The sequence below is a fragment of the Brachycentrus maculatus genome, unplaced genomic scaffold, assembly GCF_059751285.1.
Source record: "Brachycentrus maculatus isolate JH-2025_06_01 unplaced genomic scaffold, ASM5975128v1 h1tg001532l, whole genome shotgun sequence".
NCBI classification, from domain to species: domain Eukaryota; kingdom Metazoa; phylum Arthropoda; class Insecta; order Trichoptera; family Brachycentridae; genus Brachycentrus; species Brachycentrus maculatus.
The window spans coordinates 8,347-30,102 of NW_028282165.1; the positions used below are offsets into that span (position 1 = coordinate 8,347).

Below are 21,756 nucleotides of genomic sequence, written 5' to 3' on the forward strand. Positions count from 1 at the left end.
GTTAACCGAATGTCATGTCTGCCGATTTCCAGCTCGAATCTAGAGCTTTGAAATAATGCCTCGCATAAATTGGACAGTTACAAATTACGTATTTTAAAAGCATTGTTGACTTTGCGGTATGAATGTGGACAGGAAATATACAGATATACTTTCTTGCTGTGTTCAACAAAACAACAGAGGAGAACTTCCTTAACAGCTACAGGCAGGAATTTAACTCTACACTTAAGTATCCATCATACATCCAATTTCTTCAGTCGAAATGCCATATTTCTGTGCGACAAAACTATGTTTGTAGTGAGGTCCCTACAATATATTGCCTATACCCAAATTAACCAGCTGTCTGACATATCGCTCACTCCTTTCAAGAACATCATAAATCAAAAATCGGCAATTTTCAGTTATGCATGTTTTCAGAATGCCCAGAAAATGTACTATATCCCAGCAAAAGATGCATATTTTAAACTCAATTTTTATCCGCTACAGGGCAGAAAGTGTTGTTTTTGCATTTTGAAGAAAAGGAATTGGTTAATTTTTTTTTTTTTAATTTACTAAATATTTTCAAAATGCAGAAAAAACATTCAGGTTTTACATAAAAAGATCTGTTGCATAGTAAAAAGTTCAGTAAGTGGCTTGATATGTATTTCTAATACATTGTATTATATTTTTAAACTTTAAAAACCTTCTCCTGAAAAATCAAGTTTTTTTATTTATGACGTTCTTGAAAGGAGTGAGCGATATTATATAAAATAGAATTCAGTCAGAGGTCCAAAATGAATGCACTGCAAAAATACTGTATGAAAATATATTTAAATTATTTTTTGACATCTCATCAAAGATGAAGAAGAATATGGAAGTCTTGGCATTTACGGGGCTGACGACCGTCATACCGGTTTAAGTGATCACTTTACACACGTGTAACATTCACCAATTCTACTTATTATTGACAACCACACTACTCCTATTTGGACACACTCAAAATGTTGTAAAAAAATTGTCTGGTCAAATTATAAGCTTAAATAAAAAAAATTAAAATGGTATTTTCTGGCGTTTCTTATGTGTATGATTATAATCCAGGATTTGGACCTCACATACTAATATAAGAGTTTCCGCTTAATAAAAAGCTTCTTTACATCTCACCAATAGATGTCTCTAGTGAAGTTCCAGTGATTCAAGAACAAGGTTTCTAAATTGGTTTATATATACAGAACTTCTAAGAATTTGAGTAGTATGGTTGTCAATAATGGGTAGAATTGGTGAATGTTACACGTGTGTAAAGTGATCACTTAAACCAGCCTATGACGGTTGTCAGCCCCGTAAATGCCCAGACTTCCATATTCTTCTTCATCTTTGATGAGATGTCAAAAAATAATATCAATGGATCTAGTTTCATTCAAACCCTCATTCACACCCCAATGGTGCATAGGGAACTGCATCATAAAAACGCAGTGTTATCTTGATCGTTAAATACACTACTCAAATTCTTGGTCAAAGTTTTCTTCTTCATCTTTGATGAGATGTCAAGGAATAATATGAAAATAACTCCTGTAATTGGAGATAATCCAGATTTTGTGAACAAGTATTTGGACACACTCAAAATGTTGTGAAAGATATTTATGTTAGTGATTAGTATGATTAGGATGATATTTTCTAATTGGTTTCCTTTGAACATGCGTCTTACGCTATGTTTTTTGTTAAACTATATACCTTGTATATGAAAGTTTATTGTTTTATATTTTATATTTTGCCCTGTACCTATTAATTTAGTTGAATTTTCTTATCTTTGTTTTAACTTTCTTATTCGTGTTTTAGTATAATATATATTTTTTTTAAATATAATTTTTTTGTTCTTATTGGATTTCATTTATTTTTCGTAAATATTCTGTTGGTTAGAAATAAAACTAAAACAAATTTGAAAAAAAAGATAATATTTTTTTCTCTCAATATATTATATTCTTTTAAAAAAAAACAAATTCCAGTAGATCTACATAACATATTCATACCTATATATAATAAAAATAATAATAATAAAACCCTTATCCGCACCCCAATGGTGCATAGGGCACTGCATCATATAAACGCAGTGTTATCTTGATCGTTTACACGTGAAGGAAAGGTGATCAGCCCTCCGCTTCAGGTACAGTCCAGGGATATATTGAATAAATATGACAGTGAAAAAATCACTTATATTTATTTTACGCCCCTTGAGAATCGAACCCGGGACCTCCAGAACGGTAGCCGAACGTGCTGACCATTACACTACGGAGGCGGACTATTACTATTATACTAGGACTATTATACTAGGGCGGTTAGTATTGATAACCTTAATCCCATGTCCAAAAATGAAAATTGAAAATTACTCATCGGGAATATTATATCATATGTATGTATACATGATTTATGTATGTCTTCTTCAGACCCTCTTTCTTCTTTCACCCTAATGGTGCATAGGGCACTGCATCATATAACTCACTTACTTGCTTCAGCCTTCTTCTTGTGTCCAGTATTGAACAAATGCCTCCCTCTTGGACTTCCTCAGTTCTTTTTTTTTATTAAAATTTTACTTGGTAAATACCACTACTTCTTAAATCTACTGTGACACGTGTTTCGATGCATTCCTCGTCATTTTACACAGTTCTCTTCACAGTGCAGTTAACGCAGTATTGCCTTTATGTAGCCTTCAAGTATTTGGACACACTTAAAATGTTGTTAATGAAATATGATCGCGTATGAAAATACTATATTCTACAACTACTACTACTACTACCATCACACCGTTTCCCCGCAGGGGTAGGCATAGAGGATGAAACGCCGAACTCATCTGTCCTGACATACATCTAGTCATACATTCCCTCCGATTACGCAGACTTTTGACACCGCCAGATTTTAGGTTCTGATTGATCTGATCGTGCCAAGTCTTTTTCAGTCGTCCTCGTTCTGTTTTCCCTCTCACATTCGCCACCTATATTTTCTTAGTCATTCTCTCGTTATCCATTCGCTCCACATGTCCATAAATAACTATTCCTAATCTTTTCAATTATTCCTCGTTCAGCCTTACATTCCTTTCTTATATATTCGTTATTGACTTTCAATTACTTTAAACTTTAAATGCTATTCTAAGTTTCGATTAATATAACCGATATAATCGATTTAACTTTAAAAAAAACGAAGAAAAAAAAACAAAAAGTGATCGGATCTCTTTTCTCATTGGTTGGCCGTGATATATAGGGACATTGGTGCCCGATAGCGATCTATACGGTGCCCGATTGGTGGATGTTCCCGCTGACTAAGCGAAAATTGCCCTGTTGTCGATGAGTCAGGCGATTTTTTGCCCGCCAGCTTCGAAAAGGTGTCTGCAGTGACCATTTTATGCCCATTTATCAACCATACATGTAGATATCTGGATTAGATTGTCTTGTTTATGAATTTTATGTGCTCAGAGTACATATCGCTCACTCCTTTCAAGAACGTGATAAATAAAAAAAACTTGATTTTTCAGGAGAACGTTTTTAAAGTTTAAAAATATAATACAAAATATTAAAAATAAATATCAAGCCACTTACTGAACTTTTTACTGTGCAACAGATCTTTTTAGGCAAAATCTGAAGGTTTTTTCTCCATTTGAAAAATATTAAGTATACTTTAAAAAAATAATTAACAATACCTTTTCTTCAAAATGCAAAAACAACACTTTCTGCCCTGTAGCGGGTAAATATTAAGTTAAAAATATGCCTCTTTTGCTGGGATATAATACATTTCTGGGCATATCGAAAACATGCGCAGCTGAAAATTTACGATTTTTGATTTATGACGTTCTTGAAAGGGGTGAGCGATATATCGTACTGGCAAAAACGTTTACTTGAAAATATGCAATTCTGACTTAACCTTACCATCCCGGTGTTGTGTACCTTGCACACATTGCTTCTAACCATGTATATATGTATATATATATATATATATATATATATATATATATATATATATATATATATATATATATATATATATATATATATATATATATATATATATATATATATATATATATATATATATATATATATATATATATAACCCTTATCCGCACCCTATGGTGCATAGGGCACTGCATCAAATTGACGCAGTGTTATATTGATCATTACTTACATGAAGGCAAGGTGATCACTCTTGCGCTTCAGGAACCAGGAGTCCAGGGTAATATTAAATAATTATTAGAGTGTTAAAAATCACTAATATTTATTTTCAACCCCCTGGGAATCGAACCCGGGACCTCCAGCACGGCAGCTAAACACGCTGACCATTACACCACGGAGGCGGACAATGTATAACCATCAATATCTCTACGAATATAATAAATCAAAGTCTAGGATTTTAGGTATTCCTCCATAACATATTTACGCATTGATTAAAAAAATAATATTAATAATAATCAGAATTTTTCGGGTACATCGGAGGTATTTTGGGAATATTATAAACAAATGAAACTAACTAAATAACCATCACGCCGCTTCCCCGCAGGGGTAGGCAGAGAGAATAGAACGCCACACCACTCTGTCTTTGCAAACATTCTTCGCCTCTTCCACGTTCATGCATCTCCTCATACATACCAGCCGATTGTTACGACTCCTAACCTGACCACTTTCAAGTATTTGGCATACCTGATTGTGCCATGTTTTTCTCGGTCTTCCTCTGCTCTTTTTTCCAATTACATTCGCCTCATAAATTTGTTTTACTGTTCTTTCCTCACTCATTCGTTCTAAATGTCCAAACCATCTCAACACACCTTTCTTAATTTTATCGATAATGCTTAACTCAGCTTTGCATTCCTTCCTTATTTCACTATTCGCACATCTATCATACATCGTTTTGTCGCACGTTCTTCTGAGAGATCGCATTTCGACTGCATTCAGTCTACTTTCATCCTTCTTTTGCCAACTCCATGTTTCACTTCCATACATTAGAGTTGGAACCAGGACTCCGTTGTGCACTGCCAGTTTAGCTTCCGCATTATAGGAAACAAATGAACAAATAATAAAACCCTTATCCGCACCCCAGTGGTGCATAGGGCACTGAAGGAAAGGTGATCAGCCCTCCGCTTCAGGTACCAGTCCAGAGTAATATTGAATAAAAATTAAAGTGAGTAAATCACTTACATTTATTTGACCACCCCCCCCCTCTCCTGGGAATCGAACCCGTAACCTCTACTACAGCAGCCTAGCGTGCTCTGCAGGCGACCACTTTATTTTTATTTGCCCAACTTTATTGAATAATAATCAACGTTCCTTTATCCAAAAGAGGATTTTGTTCGATGTGTTTCTGTATTTTGGATCTTGTAATTCTATGTACGTTTCCAATCACGCATATCAAACCAAAATAAATAAATTAAAAAAAAAAAAATTATTTTAAATTTTTTTATTTTCAGTAAACATGTTTTATTTTAAAATAGTCATTTCATTTCATAAATCTGTTTCAGTTCTATACAAATTTTCTTACATTATTTAGACAAAGCAACAATGTCGTTGAAATACAATACAATCTTTTTACAATTTAATTTTTACAATCAATTTACAGGAATTATAAAATATTACAATATTTATTATTTTACATTTTAAAATCTATGAAAACTGTATTTTTTCATGTTTTTAGGTACCGTAGAACGGGGCTACTTGAACTTTGATGCGTTACTTGAGCCCAGTACAAAAAAATCTAAAATATCTAGATCTGTATTTAAATAATAATAATAATAAAACCCTCATACGCACCCCAGTGGTGCATAGGGCACTGCGTCATATAAACACAGTGTTATCTTGATCGTTTACACATGAAGGAAAGGTGATCAGCCCTCCGCTTCAGGTACCAGTCCATGTTAATATTGAATAAATATCACAGTGAAAAAATCACTTATATTTATTTTGCCCCCCATGGGAATCGAACCCGGGACCTCCAGAACGGCAGCCGAGCGTGCTGACCATTACACTACGGAGGCGGACAGATCTGTATTTGGTCAACAATAATGAACGTATCTACACGATTCATTGTTTCCCTGACGGGTGACACTTATTGTCACGATTACATTCATTACGATGTACATTCATTACTGTAGGCCAAATTTAAATATCTTTTTTGTACTAGGCTCAAGTAACACATCAAAGTTCAAGTAGCCCCGTTCTACAGAACACTTTATTTAAAAAAAAAAACAATTAAAATCGAATGTACAACATTTTGAGTATGTCCAAATACTTGTTCACAAATCTGGATTATCTCCAATTACAGGAGTTATTTTCATCTTACTTTTTGACATCTCATCAAAGATGAAGAAGAATATGGATAAAAAGCTTCTTTTCATCTCACCAATAGATGTCTCTAGTGAAGTTCTAGTGATTCAAGAACAATGTTTCAAAATTGGTTCATGTTTATAGAATTTGAACAATGTGGTTGTCAATAATGGGTAGGATTGGTGAATGTTACACCTGTGTAAAGTGACCACTTAAACCAGCCTATGACTGTCAGACTTCCATATTCTTCTTCATCTTTGATGAGATGTCAAAAAATAATATGAAAAATAGAATCTTATCAAAGGTTGTGAATTTTTATTTTTAATTAATTTATCGATTTCGCGTTTAATTTGTAGAACTCCATAATTGTAAGAATAATAAAGTGTATCCTTTAAAAATATAATTTTGCAACGACCGAAATAATTCAATTTTAACAATACTACAGGGTGGCGCATAAATAATCACCCTATCGGAAGATGTTATAATTTTTTTCAAAAACATCGTACATCAATCATATTTGATATTTGAAAATTAGACAGCTGCAGTATACAGACAAATTGATAAAACGGTCACAATTGTGTATCAACACTTGCGGCAGCCACTTGACGGATATCATCTTTTCCAAATAACGAAAAAAATTATATAGACCCAAATAAAGTTTTTTATTACTCCAAATGTATTTTTTTTTATATGTTAATTTAGTAAAAAAGTAATTCATTAACAAAATTAGATTATTAATTTAGCGCCACCTTAAATTTGTTTGTATACTGCAGCTGTCTTGTTCACAAACGCCAAATATGACAAACGATGCCATTTGTGAAAATTATATATTTTTTTGAAAGGGTGATGAATTTTGCGCCACCCTGTAAAATATTTCGTTTGTTATTGTTTCATTCTGACAGTACAGTCTGTTCACTGTTATTTTACCTCTAGTTTTTTATTTATTTTTTTATTTAGCAGTATGAAAAACTAGAGGTAAAATAGCTGTGAACAGACTGTATTTTTAATTTCGTGATATAACCAATATGCCACACATTAATTCAAGCAATTCAAATCATTCTACTGTTTGTTACATATGAATAAATTAAAAATATAATTGAGCAAACGTTTCACACGAAATTCAGATAACTCCACTTTTATTTTCCAGAATATGATGCAAAAAAAAAAATATTACAGAAATTTAAAAACACTTTAAAAGTGGATACATCTGATATTTCCTAGTGAGTCTTTTATAGTGCAAGATCAGTATGTGAAAATTCACCATCATTTGTAATCACACCACAATATATGCCAGTAGGTACATTCAACGTCATATATCAAAAAACTTAATTTTTCAAGAGATCGTTTTTAAAGTTTAAAAGTAAAATAAAATGTATTAAAAATAAATATCAAGCCACTTATTGAAATTTTTACTGTGCAACAGATCTATTAAGGTAAAACCAGAATGTTTTTTCTCCATTTGAAAAATATTTAGTATATTTAAAAAAATAGTTAAACAATACCTTTTATTCAAAATGCAAAAGCAACATTTTCTGCCTTGTAGCGGGTAAATATTATGTTAAAACGTTGAGTATAAACTCTGCCTACTCATGTATAAATCAATACACAATATGGCTCCAGAGTATCTTAAGGAGCTGTGTATTCCAGATGAATTGGTTGATAGACGTCTCACGCTTCGATCGGCTACAACATCTGCAATGGGCAAAGTTATCTTACCAGCTCGCAACCAACGCACTAAATTTGGCGAGCGTGCCTTTGCTGTTGCAGGACCGACGGCGTGGAATGCTCTTCCACCAATGGTTAGAAATAGTGAGAGTGAGATGATCTTTAGAAAAAGACTAAAAACACATTTGTTTTCTAAATCATTTCCACCATAATATTTTCCCCAATTCATTCACCGTGAAGCGCCCTTGAGGTATTTTTTTACGAAAATGGCGCTATATAAGTTATCCAATTTTATTATTATTATTATTAAAAACGTGCTGCTTTTGCTGGGATATACTGTAGTACATTTTTTGGGCATTCCGAAAACATGCACAAAAGAAAATTGATGTTTTTTGATATATGACGTTGTTGAAAGGAGTGAGCGATATGCCAATACATTCACGAGAAAAAGAATGTATAAAACATTTTTAAAATATAATTATTTAAATTTTATTTGTTTAGGGTTGTGTTCCCGTGGTTAGTGTCGCGTACTCTTAAGTCAGAGATTCTCGGTTCGAACCCACTCTACCACAATTTGATACTATGTATTTCTAATAATGAGTCGCTTAGGCTCACAGAAATAGTATGTAATTGAAATATTTGTGTAAATAATAAAAACACAAGTATTTAAAAAAAAAAAATTATTACATTTTGAGCGTGTCCAAATACTTGTTCACAAATCTGGATGATCTCCAATTACAAGAATTCGTTTTAATGTTGTTTTTTGACATCTCAACATAGACGAAGAAGATTATAAATATTTTGGTCATTTACACGTCCATATTCTTCTTCATCTATGTTGAGATGTCAAATAAATGATATGATAATTTAGCATAACCACAGATGGCAGTACTAGTGCCATTTTTAAATAAATGTCATTGGGCTTTGATTATAAGCGCTTCTTATACTCTTTTGTGTTTGGACGACCATGTACGTCCACACTTCAGGAGATGTCGATACAAATTCATGGGCGTTTAGTCTTAATTGCGCAAGCACTCCGCCCCTGTTGTTATCACACGCCACGTGCTTCTTGACATTTGACTCTGACGTCTGACATTTGACGCCTGACGTTTGACATTTGGCGGCTAGAATAAGTGACGCGAACTGAACAAACAAAGACTCGACTATATAAGTTAAGTGTTTAGTAAAATGTGACTCAAATATCCATTAACAAGACGCACATGTCTTCGTCTTTTAAGGAAATTAAAACAAAAATATCAAAATACTGGTGATTTGCGTATAACCTTAGATTGCGGAAGATTCGTAAAATTTACGACGGACATCCGATCACCGAGAAAACACGTGTTTCTGTATTTTATCGATAGTGCTTATCTCAGCCCTGTGTTCTTACTTTTTCCTTTCGTCTATTGTGGTGTGATTATAAAATAAACAATATTCAATACATTTTTCAAGAAAATACAATGTTTTTTATCAAAAAATATCTCCCTTTTATGCATATAAGACTTTTTTAAATGATTTTTTTATTATTATGAAAATCACTGAGTTGATTCTACCCATGATTGACAACCACACTTTTCAAATTTTGTAACTCTATAATGTATATATAAATATATATATATATATATATATATATATATATATATATATATATATATATATATATATATATATATATATATATATATATATATATATATATATATATATATATATATATATATATATATATATATATATATATATATATATATATATATATATATATATATATATATATACACATATATATATATATACACATATACATATATATACATATATATATATATATATATATATATATATATATATATATATATATATATATATATATATATATAAATATATATATTTTTTTAAATATTTATATATATGCGAGTTCTCGGGAGCATCTATGGTTGAATTGAGCATACTATATTATTAATTGATTTGTCATTAACTTTGTAGAACACCATGAAGATTTAAATAAGAAAATAAAACATTTGTATATGTGGTCTTATACAAGTATTTTATATTTGTTTTTAAATTATGATTTGAAATATATAAAAGAAAATAGTTTTAAATGATTGAAAGATCTCTCTTAGTTTAGAGACAGTTTAACATTTCTTTATATGCAGTTAGGACGATTTTACATTCAGGTGACGAATTTATATGGGAGAAACTGAAATGATTTTCAAACAAAATATAATAAAAGTTTCACCTGTTAATTTTTTTTTCGATATTTTTTTAAATGATGACAATAAATGGAAATCAAGACATCAATTTTTTTTATCACTAACTAAATAAAATTCATTGACAGTATTACAAATATTTTTTAACTATAAAATAACAATTATCTACATTTTCCTATGCTTTGGCATGTATTTATTTTCAGAAAACATAATTTTGTCGGCTTATTTCCAAAACTCGCTAACTCCAAAGATGTCATTTTTTTACGAGAAACATGTTTTTTTCAAACAGAAATAATATCTGCTTTGCTAAGTAAAAACACAGTAATTGCTAAGAAAACATGAATTTTTCTCAGAATTCCAAATTTTACTTATCTAATTACATATTGGACTATGTCATGCAGAAACCTAAAATTTTCAAAATTTGATTTTTTGATGAATGGTACTTTATTTATATTCAATTTTTGATTTGCTAAAAAACCCAACTCAAAAGATAAAACACAGTATTTTTTGGGGAACCCACTACCAATTAATCCATGAAAAAAATGTAACAAACATCTATTTGGGCTAACACCTTTCAGTATTTTGGACGTTTAAACTGATGCTTGCATAAACGACAAAAATGGAGTTAACGAGGTTTGTTTTCCAGGGAATGAGAGATATTTTTAACCCTAGATTACGGGACACTCGTAAAATTAACGATGGACATCCAATCTATTGGGAGCACCGATGCAACACATGTAAAGAATGTAGTGACAACTAGAATGTAATTTAATTTTTTCCGATATATTTGTTCGTATTTTATACAAAGTTTCCAAAAAACGTGTTGCACTTATTTTTAAATGTTATTAGAATTTTTTTTGGTAACAGCTAAAGGGCCACAACGTAAAAAAAACTCTCTTTTCCGAAAATGGTATCTAAATCGTCAACATTTTCATATTCGTAAGACACCCATGATTCTAGCGTTAGAAATGTCCATTTTGTTATCGTCAGAAATACCATTTTTGGAAAAGTGAGTTTTTTTGCGTTGTATCCGTTTGGCATTTAACTAGCGAATGTTGAAAATGTATTTTTCTTACTGTCGTAAATTTTACGATAGTCCCGTGTTAAGATACATTGAAATAAATCTCGTGGTCTAGAGTTGAGAATGAAAAGAAAATACAGAAAAAAATCTTAAAACCAACGTATTTAAAGCTGATTCGATACAAAAAAATGCGAACATTATAATATGTATAGTATTTAATATATGTGGAGGTCCTCACCAAAAATATTGTACAAAAAATCCTTTAAATGCAAATCTGTTCTGTCTACTGTATTCTATCGAAATCATAATTAAAGTTGCGACAAAACGTGACCAATCCTGTGTTAAACCAATATGAAATCATTAAATCACTCCAAAACGTAACAATTTTACAAGCTAGTATTCCTGATCACTTAAAATCATTTATAATGGAAATTATACGTTTTGGTGAGGACCTCCACATATCGCTTACTCCTTTCAAGAACGTCATTAATGAAAAAACTTGATTTTTCAGGAGAATGTTTTTAAAGTTTAAAAATATAATACAATGTATTAAATATAAATATCAAGCCACTTACTGAACTTTTCACTGTGCAACAGATATTTTTAGGTAAAATCTGAAGGTTTTTTCTCCATTTGAAAAATATTTAGTATATTTAAAAAAATATTAAATTTTACATTTTCTTCAAAATGCAAAAACAACACTTTCTGCCCTGTAGCGGGTAAATATTTAGTTAAAAATATGCCGCTTTTGCTGAGATATAGTACATTTTCTGGGCATTCCGAAAACATGCACAACTGAAAATTGACGATTTTTTATTTATGACGTTCTTGAGTGAGCGATATATTATGTAAAAAATGTATGTACCTGTTTCGTTGACTCTTTTAAACACAACACTATTTTATATACAATCCCACTAACTGGTAAAAGGCAGCTTCAATTTAAAAATCACAAATTAATTAGAGTCCCTAAATTCACTGAAGTCAGTAGGCCGTCGCGGCGCCGCCGTGGTGGTGGTGGTGCATGAGGTGGTGGTGGTGGTTCGCGAAGTGGTTGTGGTGCAGCGGGTGGGGGGCTGGCGAGTGGTCCTGCGAGGGGGGCGTCTGCAGCCCCCCGGCGCTGGCAGACTGGCACACATACCACTCGGACAGGTTGGCAGACATCTGGTGGTGTGGGTTCATGTGATTCAGGTGGTTCAGATGACCCCCCTGGAGATGATGCCCAGGAGGCTGGTGCAGAGGATGATGAGCTGGAATCCCTAGCTTGTTGCTGGTGTTATCATATCCGTTCATCAGAGCTCCTGAGTTTAAAAGATTAGAAGATATCTTCGAATCGGAATTGAAGTATTTATTATTCAAGCTTTCTAGTTTTGTTGTTATTGAATTATCTTGCTCGTGTATTGATGTTAGGTTCGTCAACGTTGGTATCGTTGGATTTCCCGTCTTCATTTGGTTGTGGTTAGGTGACGTCAGCGGACTCGCTGGTCCATTGGTGATGCTGATGCTCTCTGAAGAATTGGAGTCTTCTCCGTCGCTGTCGTATCCGTGAGTAGACCTGTCGTCTCCGTGGCCTGGTCCGTGGACCTTCATGTGCTTTCTCAGGCTCGAAGGATGCGTGTAGGACTTGTCGCACCCTGACACCCTGCAGTTGTATGGTTTGTCCGACGTGTGCACGTGGGAGTGCTTCTTCCTGTCTGAGGAGTTCGCGAACCTCCTGTCGCAGCCTTCGAACTCGCATTTGAACGGTTTTTCCCCTGTTGACAAAAGAAAAAAATGAATTAGACCAGTCATTGCACATAATCCTTGAAGAATGAAGTTTATCGTCGAAGTGTCCCTGCCACATCTTAAGAAAACGAGCTATATTTTGTACAATCAAAGAAAGAATGGAGTTGGTATGTCTCTGAAATATTGCATTGACCAATTTTGATACAATATATCCATATCTTATGTGGAGAAGAATCATGGACTCCCAGGTCCGGTATAGAAATTCTTGGTTTCCATTTAAAAAAGAAGCTTTTAAAGACATCTAGAGGAAGACCAAAAAAATCATGTATGCTACAGAAAGATAACATGATTTAAAGGCATGACCTAGGACGTTGTCCATGATAGAAGGACCTATAACCTGAGGACGAGAAGAGCTAACTCCAACAGTCTACAAAGACTATAAGTTGGAATGGAGCCAGGAAGAAGATTAAGAAGTGATAACGATCAGAAAATTGGTTGCCAATTTTCTGGTGACCAGATAAAGTACTTGTAAAAGAAAATATATGTATATTTTTATTATTATTATCTATTTATGAATAAGTATGCTTTTATGGATCGATTTTCGATTTCCTCGTATGCTTATCGTAAGGAAACCTGTTTTCAAATTATGCATTTTTTTTTGTTTTTGTTGTTTTAAAACAAGTTTTTTTTGTTTATGTTTTTGGTCTAGCTAGGCTTGAAAAGAGATCTTTAACGGGTCCATTGTCGACTGACATTAATATCGGTCCCAAAGCCATAACTCATCTCAGGCCTAGTGTCAACCCTTTGTGTGCATATGAACACAGTTTTTTTTTTACCAAAAAAAATAAGAATTTAATGACTCGGGACAAAATATTGGACATCGTGTTTGTTTAAAAAAACATTTTTATTATTATTTATATGTTGGAGATTTTGAATCTGAGGTTTAATAGCTAATTCACTTATTTTTTCTATATGCCCAAATTATATCAACACACCTTTCCTTATTATTTTTTGACATCTCATCAAAGATGAAGAAGAATATGGAAGTTTGGGCATTTACGGGGCTGACGACCGTCATAGGCTGGTTTAAGTGATCACTTTACACACGTGTAACATTCACCAATTCCACCTATTATTGACAACCACACTACTCAAATTCTCGGAAGTTCTGTATATATGGTCGTCAGCCCCGTAAATGCGCAGACTTCCATATTCTTCTTCATCTTTGATGAGATGTCAAAAAATAATATGAAAATAATTCCTGTAATTGGAGATAATCCAGATTTTGTGAACAAGTATTTGGACACACTCAAAATGTTGTATATATACACCATTCCTTATTAAATTGATTGATACTAATAATTTATTTAACATTTTCGTAAAATACTACCTCAAGGGTGCTTCATTGTGATTGAATTTGGGGAAAGGAGAAAGTGGAAATAATTAAGCAAAAAATGCGTTTTTAGTTTTTTTCTAAAGATCATCTCCACGGCCCCTACGTAAAGTACTCTATCTGCAAATCTGTTACTTTACAGGAGAGAGCTAAGAAGATTTTTTCAACGTATTTTTTTTATTGACTAACGGTTTTATCTGAAATTGTAAACTAGTATTATGCATTCAAATACACGATAAAATAATGTATTAAATCGTTTTAAAACTTTATGCTTTGTCAAAATAATCTGTTAGCGTTTTAGGAGTTCAGTTCATTTCGAAAATTCGATGTAGATAGCGTCTTATACGCCTGAAAACTAGGCGTAATTTATTTTATATATTTTTTTGTTTGTTTATATTTTTAGATAACGGTCAGTTGATAACGTACACCGAATATCTCAAAATTGACAAAAATGTAGTTAGAGCTCTTTACGTACGGCACGTCGATCGCACTCTTACTATTTCTAACTACTGGCGGTGTTTAAAATGATTGTTTTAGCCCAGCATTATTTTTTTCCGCCTCCATAGTGTAATAGTCAGCACGCTCGGCTACCATTCTGGAGGTCCCGGGTTCGATTCCCAGGGGGGGTCAAATAAATATAAGTGATTTTTTTCACTCTAATATTTATTCAATATCACTCTGGACTGGTACCTGAAGCGGAAGGCCGAACACCTTTCCTTCATGTGTTAACGATGATAACACTGCGTTTATATGCAGTGCCCTATGCAACATTGGGGTGTGGATAAGGGTTTGGAGAACAAGAAAAAGAAGCATTAATTTCTTATATCACTAAACATCTATCAAATATCATTTTGCCGCACATTTCATCTTTATTTTGCGACTCTAGACTTCACCTCTCATATCTGCCTTACATTTCTTTCTAATTGCTTCATTAATCCCAGAACACTCGTTTTTTCAACCATCAAAAGTGCCAAAAAAAAACATCGTTTTCTCTGGAATGGCTAGAGCTATGAGCAGTTTCATATCTGCCTTACATTTCACCTCTCAAATCTGCCTTACATTTCTTTCTAATTGCTTCATTAATCCCAGAACACTCGTTTTTTCAACCATCAAAAGTGCCAAAAAAAACATCGTTTTCTCTGGAATGGTTAGAGCTATGAGAAGTTTCTCTTTTTTTTTGCTATAATTCCAAGCAAGGAACATTAATTTTCCCTGTAAAGTAAGATTAATTGGTGTGTAGCTGTCCCGTCTGTAATCGGCCAATTTAAAACATATTGTCACCCTTGGGACACCTTTCGAGTTTTGGTCATTGAAAACCGATCTACGACAAAGGAAAAATCGATTCTTTGAAATTCCTTTGGACCCTCAAGTGTACGAACAATGAAAAAAGAAACAAACCCACTCACATTGTATTTCGTATGAATATTGTAAAATTCCATACAATAAATGGATGCAGTATACAATAATTGTGGAGATCCTAACCAAAACGTTACATTTCCATTTTAAATAAATTATTTCAAGTAATCAGGAATTCTAGCTTGGAAAATTGTTACGTTTTGGTGCGATTTAGTGATTTCATATTGACAACATTTTGATTGTGTCCAAATACTTGTTCACAAAATCTAGATTATCTTCAATTACAGGAGTTATTTTTATATATTTTTTTTGACATCTCATCAAAGATGAAGAATATGGCGTTTCTCATGTGTGTGATTATAATCCAGGATTCGGACCTCATATACTAATAAAAGAGTTTCTGCTCAATAAAAAGCTTCTCTTCATCTCATCAATAGATGTCTCTAGTGAAGTTCTAGTGATTCAAGAACAATGTTTCAAAATTTTTTCATATATAACTATATAGAACTTCCAAGAATTTGAGTAGTGTGGTTGTCAATAATGGGTAGAATTGATGAATGTTACACGTGTGTATTCTATCGATATCTTAATTAAAGTTGCGACAAAACGTGACAAATCCTGTGTTAAACCAATATGAAATCATACTATTTTTTGACATCTCATCAAAGGCGAATATGAATATGGAAGTTTGGGCATTTACGGGGCTGACGACCGTCATACGCTGGTTTCAGTGATCACTTTACACACGTGTAACATTCACCAATTATACCCATTATTGACAACCTACTCAACAAACTACTCAAACTCTTGAAAGTTCTATATATGTATATATGAACCAATTTTGAAACATTATTCTTGAATCACTAGAACTTCACTGGAGATATCTATTGGTGAGATGAAAAGAAGCTTTTTATTAACGATTTTGTGAACAAGTATTTGAACACACTCAAAATGTTGTTTCTAACTACCGGTGGAAGAGCATTCCACGCCGTCGGTCTCGCAACAGCAAAGGCACGCTCGCCAAATTTGTGCTTGTTGCGACCTTGTTTGTTGTAAGTAGGGACATGATTAGCTGTGCTGCATAAGCCGTAGATCACAGAGTTGCACAAAATGTGCAATCCACAATGGCAAATGGGGAACCTACAAGCATGGTGTTTCACTCATCAGATCCCATTGTTTCATTATTTACGACCTGGCAGTTAGCTGACTAATCACCCCCAGGCCCGAAGGACCATTTTACCAAAGATGATTTTCTAAAATCCCCATTCCGATTGTTCCGCGGGGCCCATATATCACCCGGCGCATTGAGAAGCGAAAATAGTCCTTACAGGCAGTGATTTATGACTGTAAAATTCTCTTTTCTTTACTAAATCTAGATTCTCCGAAAAATGTGTTTGAAAGATTGCCTAGAAGGAGAATGTGAGTTTTTTTTGACACATACTGTATAGTATTCAAAGTTCTTTACTTCATTCAATACAATTACTAGAATTTTCACTCATGAATTACATGAAATTATGGAAAATTTAAACAAAGAGTAAACGCACTCACAAGTAGGAAAATGACAAAACTTATATAAAGTTCAAGCCTAAGAGGGGCCATGATAAGTGGTGTTGCGTAAGCCGTAGCTAGATTTTAAAGTCACGGGGGTATTGGGTAATTTATCCCTAATTCTAAAGACTTTTCAATGTACCTTAATACGAGACTATCGTAAAATTTACAACGATTATTTCAACATTTTCTTGACACACCTGATCGAGGCTATTTTCCTCGGTCTTCCTCTGCTTCTTTTTCTAACTGCATTCGCCTCATTAATTTTGGTTTACCGTTGTTTCCTCATTCATTCGTTCCACATATCCAAACCATCTCAACACACATGAAATTATAGTCTTCTTCTTCTTCATCTTGCTGTAGGCCTTGTGGCCTGTTTTTAAGAGGGATTAGTCTCCTGCGATGTCGATTCACAGCTATCGACCCATCTCTTTGGTGGTCTGCCCGGGAGTCGTCTACCATAGGGTGGCCGTATAGTGCGATGTGGGGGAGTTTGGACGGTTCCATTCTCCTCACTGTCTCCCCATTGTCTCCTTCGTTGAAATTATAGTAATTTTTATTAATCAATTACTATTCGAACATTAATCACACATCGTTTTGACGCCCATTCGTCTTAGACATCCCATTTCGACTGCATTCAGTCTACTTGTATCTTTTGCCAACTCCATGCTTCATCTACCGTACATTAATAACTTCAAAAAAGGTTATTTTAATTTTAATTAAACACCTGAATAATCCACTGAATTGAGTTTTATTTTTATTTACGACTAGTTTCGAAAACGACACTTGTTTTCATCTTCTGGTACAAATTAAAACTAACGAATAAAAATATATTTAGGTGTATATATAGGTTTATAAATATAGGTAGGGGGGTTAAGGAACAACATTTTGTGTAAAAGGAAACATTGATAATAATGGTGACGTATTTTGAAACAGTATATTATTAATTATTGTTTTATCTGAATTTAAATTTTTATGTATTTCTAAATAATAATATAATATTATATTTTTAATTAAAATAATCATATTATTTTTTGACATCTCATCAAAGATGAAGAAGAATATGGAAGTCTGGGCATTTACGGGACTTACGACCGTCATAGGCTGGTTTAAGTGATCACTTTACACACGTGTAACATTCACCAATTCTACCCATTATTGACAACCACACTACTCAAATTCTTGGAAGTTCTATATATATGAACCAATTTGGAAACCTTGTTCATGAATCACTAGAACTTCACTAGAGACATCTATTGGTGAGATGTAAAGAAGCTTTTTATTAAGCAGAAACTCTTATTTTAGTATGTGAGATCCGAATCCTGGATTATAATCACACACATGAGAAACGCCAGAAAATACCATTTTCATTTTTATTATTAAGCTTATAATTTGACCAGATAATTTATTTACAACATTTTGAGTGTGTCCAAATACTTGTTCACAAAATCAAACAAGTGAACAAGTATTTGGACACACTCAAAATGTTGTAAAATAATCACGTCAAAATATCAAAAAAGGTTGTTTTATTAGTTTATTAACCTTTAATATGTACAAAGGTATATTTTTAATACAAAATTTAAGCCGGTAGCGACCAAATGTCGAAAAAATATCGAATTACACGTGGTAGCCCTGAGGAATGCGGACACGTTTTTTTTATAAGTGCGCGATTTGATATTTTATTTCATTCATTCCGATAGTATCATGTATAAAAACTTAATAAATATGTCAAAATTGCTTTTGTATTGTTAGAAAATTTAATTTATATCTTTTAAGTGTCTTCGACTCGCTGATATACATGTAAAGGATGTTTTTTTAAAGGTATACAAATTTATTTCTTATTTTTTTCAAAACATATTACATACATAAGTCATATATACATATAATATTCTCGATGAGTAATTTCTATTTCTCATTTTGGGACATGGGATTAAGGTTAACAAGACTGGAACACAAATAATTAAGTAACAAAAAAGATTTTTTTTAAATAACCAAAACTAAAACATGGCAAAATATAAAAAACAATAAACAGGTATAATAAATAGGCATAAGAAGCATATTTAAAGGATATAAATGAGAAAAACATAAGGTAAGAAGCATATTTAAAATAAACAAATATAAAAATTCAAATTGATGGTGGCACCCGTCGTGTGGCATGTTGAAACATATTGTCGAAACCACAGCTCTGTTTTTTTGTTGTTGTATTACCTAACGTCCAAGTGACTCTGAAATCTGGCTACGGCTTATGCAACACCGTTTATCATGACCCTACTCAGGCTTCAACTTTTTAACTCTGATTCTAGTAGGCAGCTCCGTGGGCCACAATGTCTGGCCCGGCGCAGGCATAACTTTAATCACTGATTTCTCTATCACCCAAGTATATTCTACCAAAAAATAATTCAGATAAATACAGTTAATCTTTATTAACATGGTCATACGAATTGCCAGACAGAGTGTCCCAAAATTAGGGAACTAATATTTTAATGGTAGAAAAACGTCACATTTTTTTGATCAGAGTAGCTGATCAGTAATGAGAAAAAATGGTCAGAGTGGAAAAGTTTAAGTTTCAAAGTCTATGCCTACTCGTGAGTGGATTTACTCTTTATGTTTAAAGTTACCATGATTTCATGTAATTCATGAGTGAAAATTCTAGGCAAGAACACTCGCTACCATCACAGCTCTGTCACATCAATGCCATTTAAATGAGGAACGAAGAAGTCAGTAATCATGCTTCTGTAGCGCTCTCCATTGACCGTAACATTCTGGCGTTTTAAAAATATGGGCCAATGATTCCACCTGCCCATAAAGCACACCAAACAGTGACTTACAATGGATGTAAGAAACCTTCTGGGTTTTCTCCACTTCAAATTCGGCAATCCTGCTTATTGGCATTCTGCCATGATAACATGAGAATGACTAAGAAAATATATGTGGCGAATGTGAGAGGGAAAACAGAACGAAGACGACCGAAAAAGGCTTGGCACGATCAGATCCATCAGAACCTAAAATCTGGCGGTGTCAAAAGTCTGCGTCATCGGAGGGCATGTATGACTAGATGTATGACTAAAAGTAAGACTAAAAACACATTTGTTTGCTAAATCATTTCCAACATAATATTTTCCCCAATTCATTCACAGTAAAGCGCCCTTGAGGTATTATTTTACGAAAATGGCGCTATATAAGTTATCCAAATTTATTATTATTATTAATATGAATGTGAAGGAGGCGAGGAATGTATGTAAAGGTCAGGACAGAAGAGTGTGGCGTTCCATCCTTTCTGCCTACCCCTGCGGGGAAACCGCGTGATGATAGTAGTAGTAGTAGTAGACATTCTGCCATGTAACCAAAAATATGCCTCATCGATGAACAAAATTTTGCGTTGAAAAAGAGGAGCAAGCTGAATATTGTTTCCGGCCCGTTCGCCAAACCTACGACGCGCACAATGGTCATTCAGTCTATTCGTGGTAAAATGGCAAAACCCACTGACTACAAATCAACTGTCAACTGCCAAATTGACAGTCTGTAGAAACGATGTTGCCAGTTTATAACCAAACCTTAAAAAAATACACCGTTTATTTTAAATAAAAATATATCTTGTCAAAATGTCCGAGGTAAAAATTAAATCACCTATGAAATTATGTTAGTAAGGCAACACATTCTTAAAAATAATAATAATATACAAAAGTCCTTTAAAGGATAGGTTAATTTATGAGTTTTGTTTATTTGGTCTTTGAAATTAAGACGGAATTGAAAATAAGGATACAGGTTATGTCCTCCTCCGTGGTCCAGTGGTAAGCGTGTTTAGCTATTGGGATCGATTCCCAGGGGGGGGGGGGGTAAAAATAGATATTAGTGATTTTACACTATAATATTTATTTCATATTACCCTTGACTAGTCCCCGAACCGCAGGAGTGATAACCTAGCCTTCGTTCAAGTAACGATAAAGATAACACCGAGTCAATACGATGCAGTGCCCTATGCACCACTGGGCGTATATAAGGGTTAGAAAAAGTTTTCCACCTCAAATTGGACATTTTACTTAACAAATTAGACGGTATGCTGTATTTTGTGTTTGTTTTGTAAAACATCTAATTAGTTATATAAAACGTCATATTTTTTTAAGGTGTCCAATTTGTTTTATAAGGTGTCCAATTTGTTATATAAAACGTCAAATTTGTTTGACAAAGTGTCCAATTTGTTATATAAACCGTCCAATTTGTTTTGTAAAACGTCAAATTCTATTTTATGAAACTATCATTTTCTTTTGTAAGATGTCCAATTTGGTTTGTAAACCGTCCAATAACTTTTGTAAAACATCCAATTTTAAAGTTATAACCTGTATAATGCTTTCAGTCGGTTAATTGAGTATGAGTCTATAGTCTATAGCAAGGACGGGCTCCAGATGTAAATATAGGCAAGTCTCTTTTTTACCGGGTCCATTTTTCTAATTCGGCGAGACTAAGCGATCAATTTAAACTAAACATTAAACAACCCAAATTTAATTAACCATGACTAAACGATTTCGTATTTATACAGGGTGAGGAAAAAAACGCCCCAAGAAGGGTTAT

General features: G+C 33.3%; 1 protein-coding gene across 1 annotated transcript; it reads right to left on the bottom strand.

Moving 5' to 3' along the window:
• Positions 1-9,863: 9,863 nt before the first annotated feature.
• Positions 9,864-12,919, bottom strand: LOC148298844 (uncharacterized; the record flags this gene model as incomplete). The annotated part of the gene is made up of 1 exon (XM_088276609.1): positions 9,864-12,919. A coding segment is annotated over one exon (770 nt), but the record flags the coding sequence as incomplete, so codon positions are not given.
• Between the last annotated feature and the right edge of the window lie 8,837 nt (positions 12,920-21,756).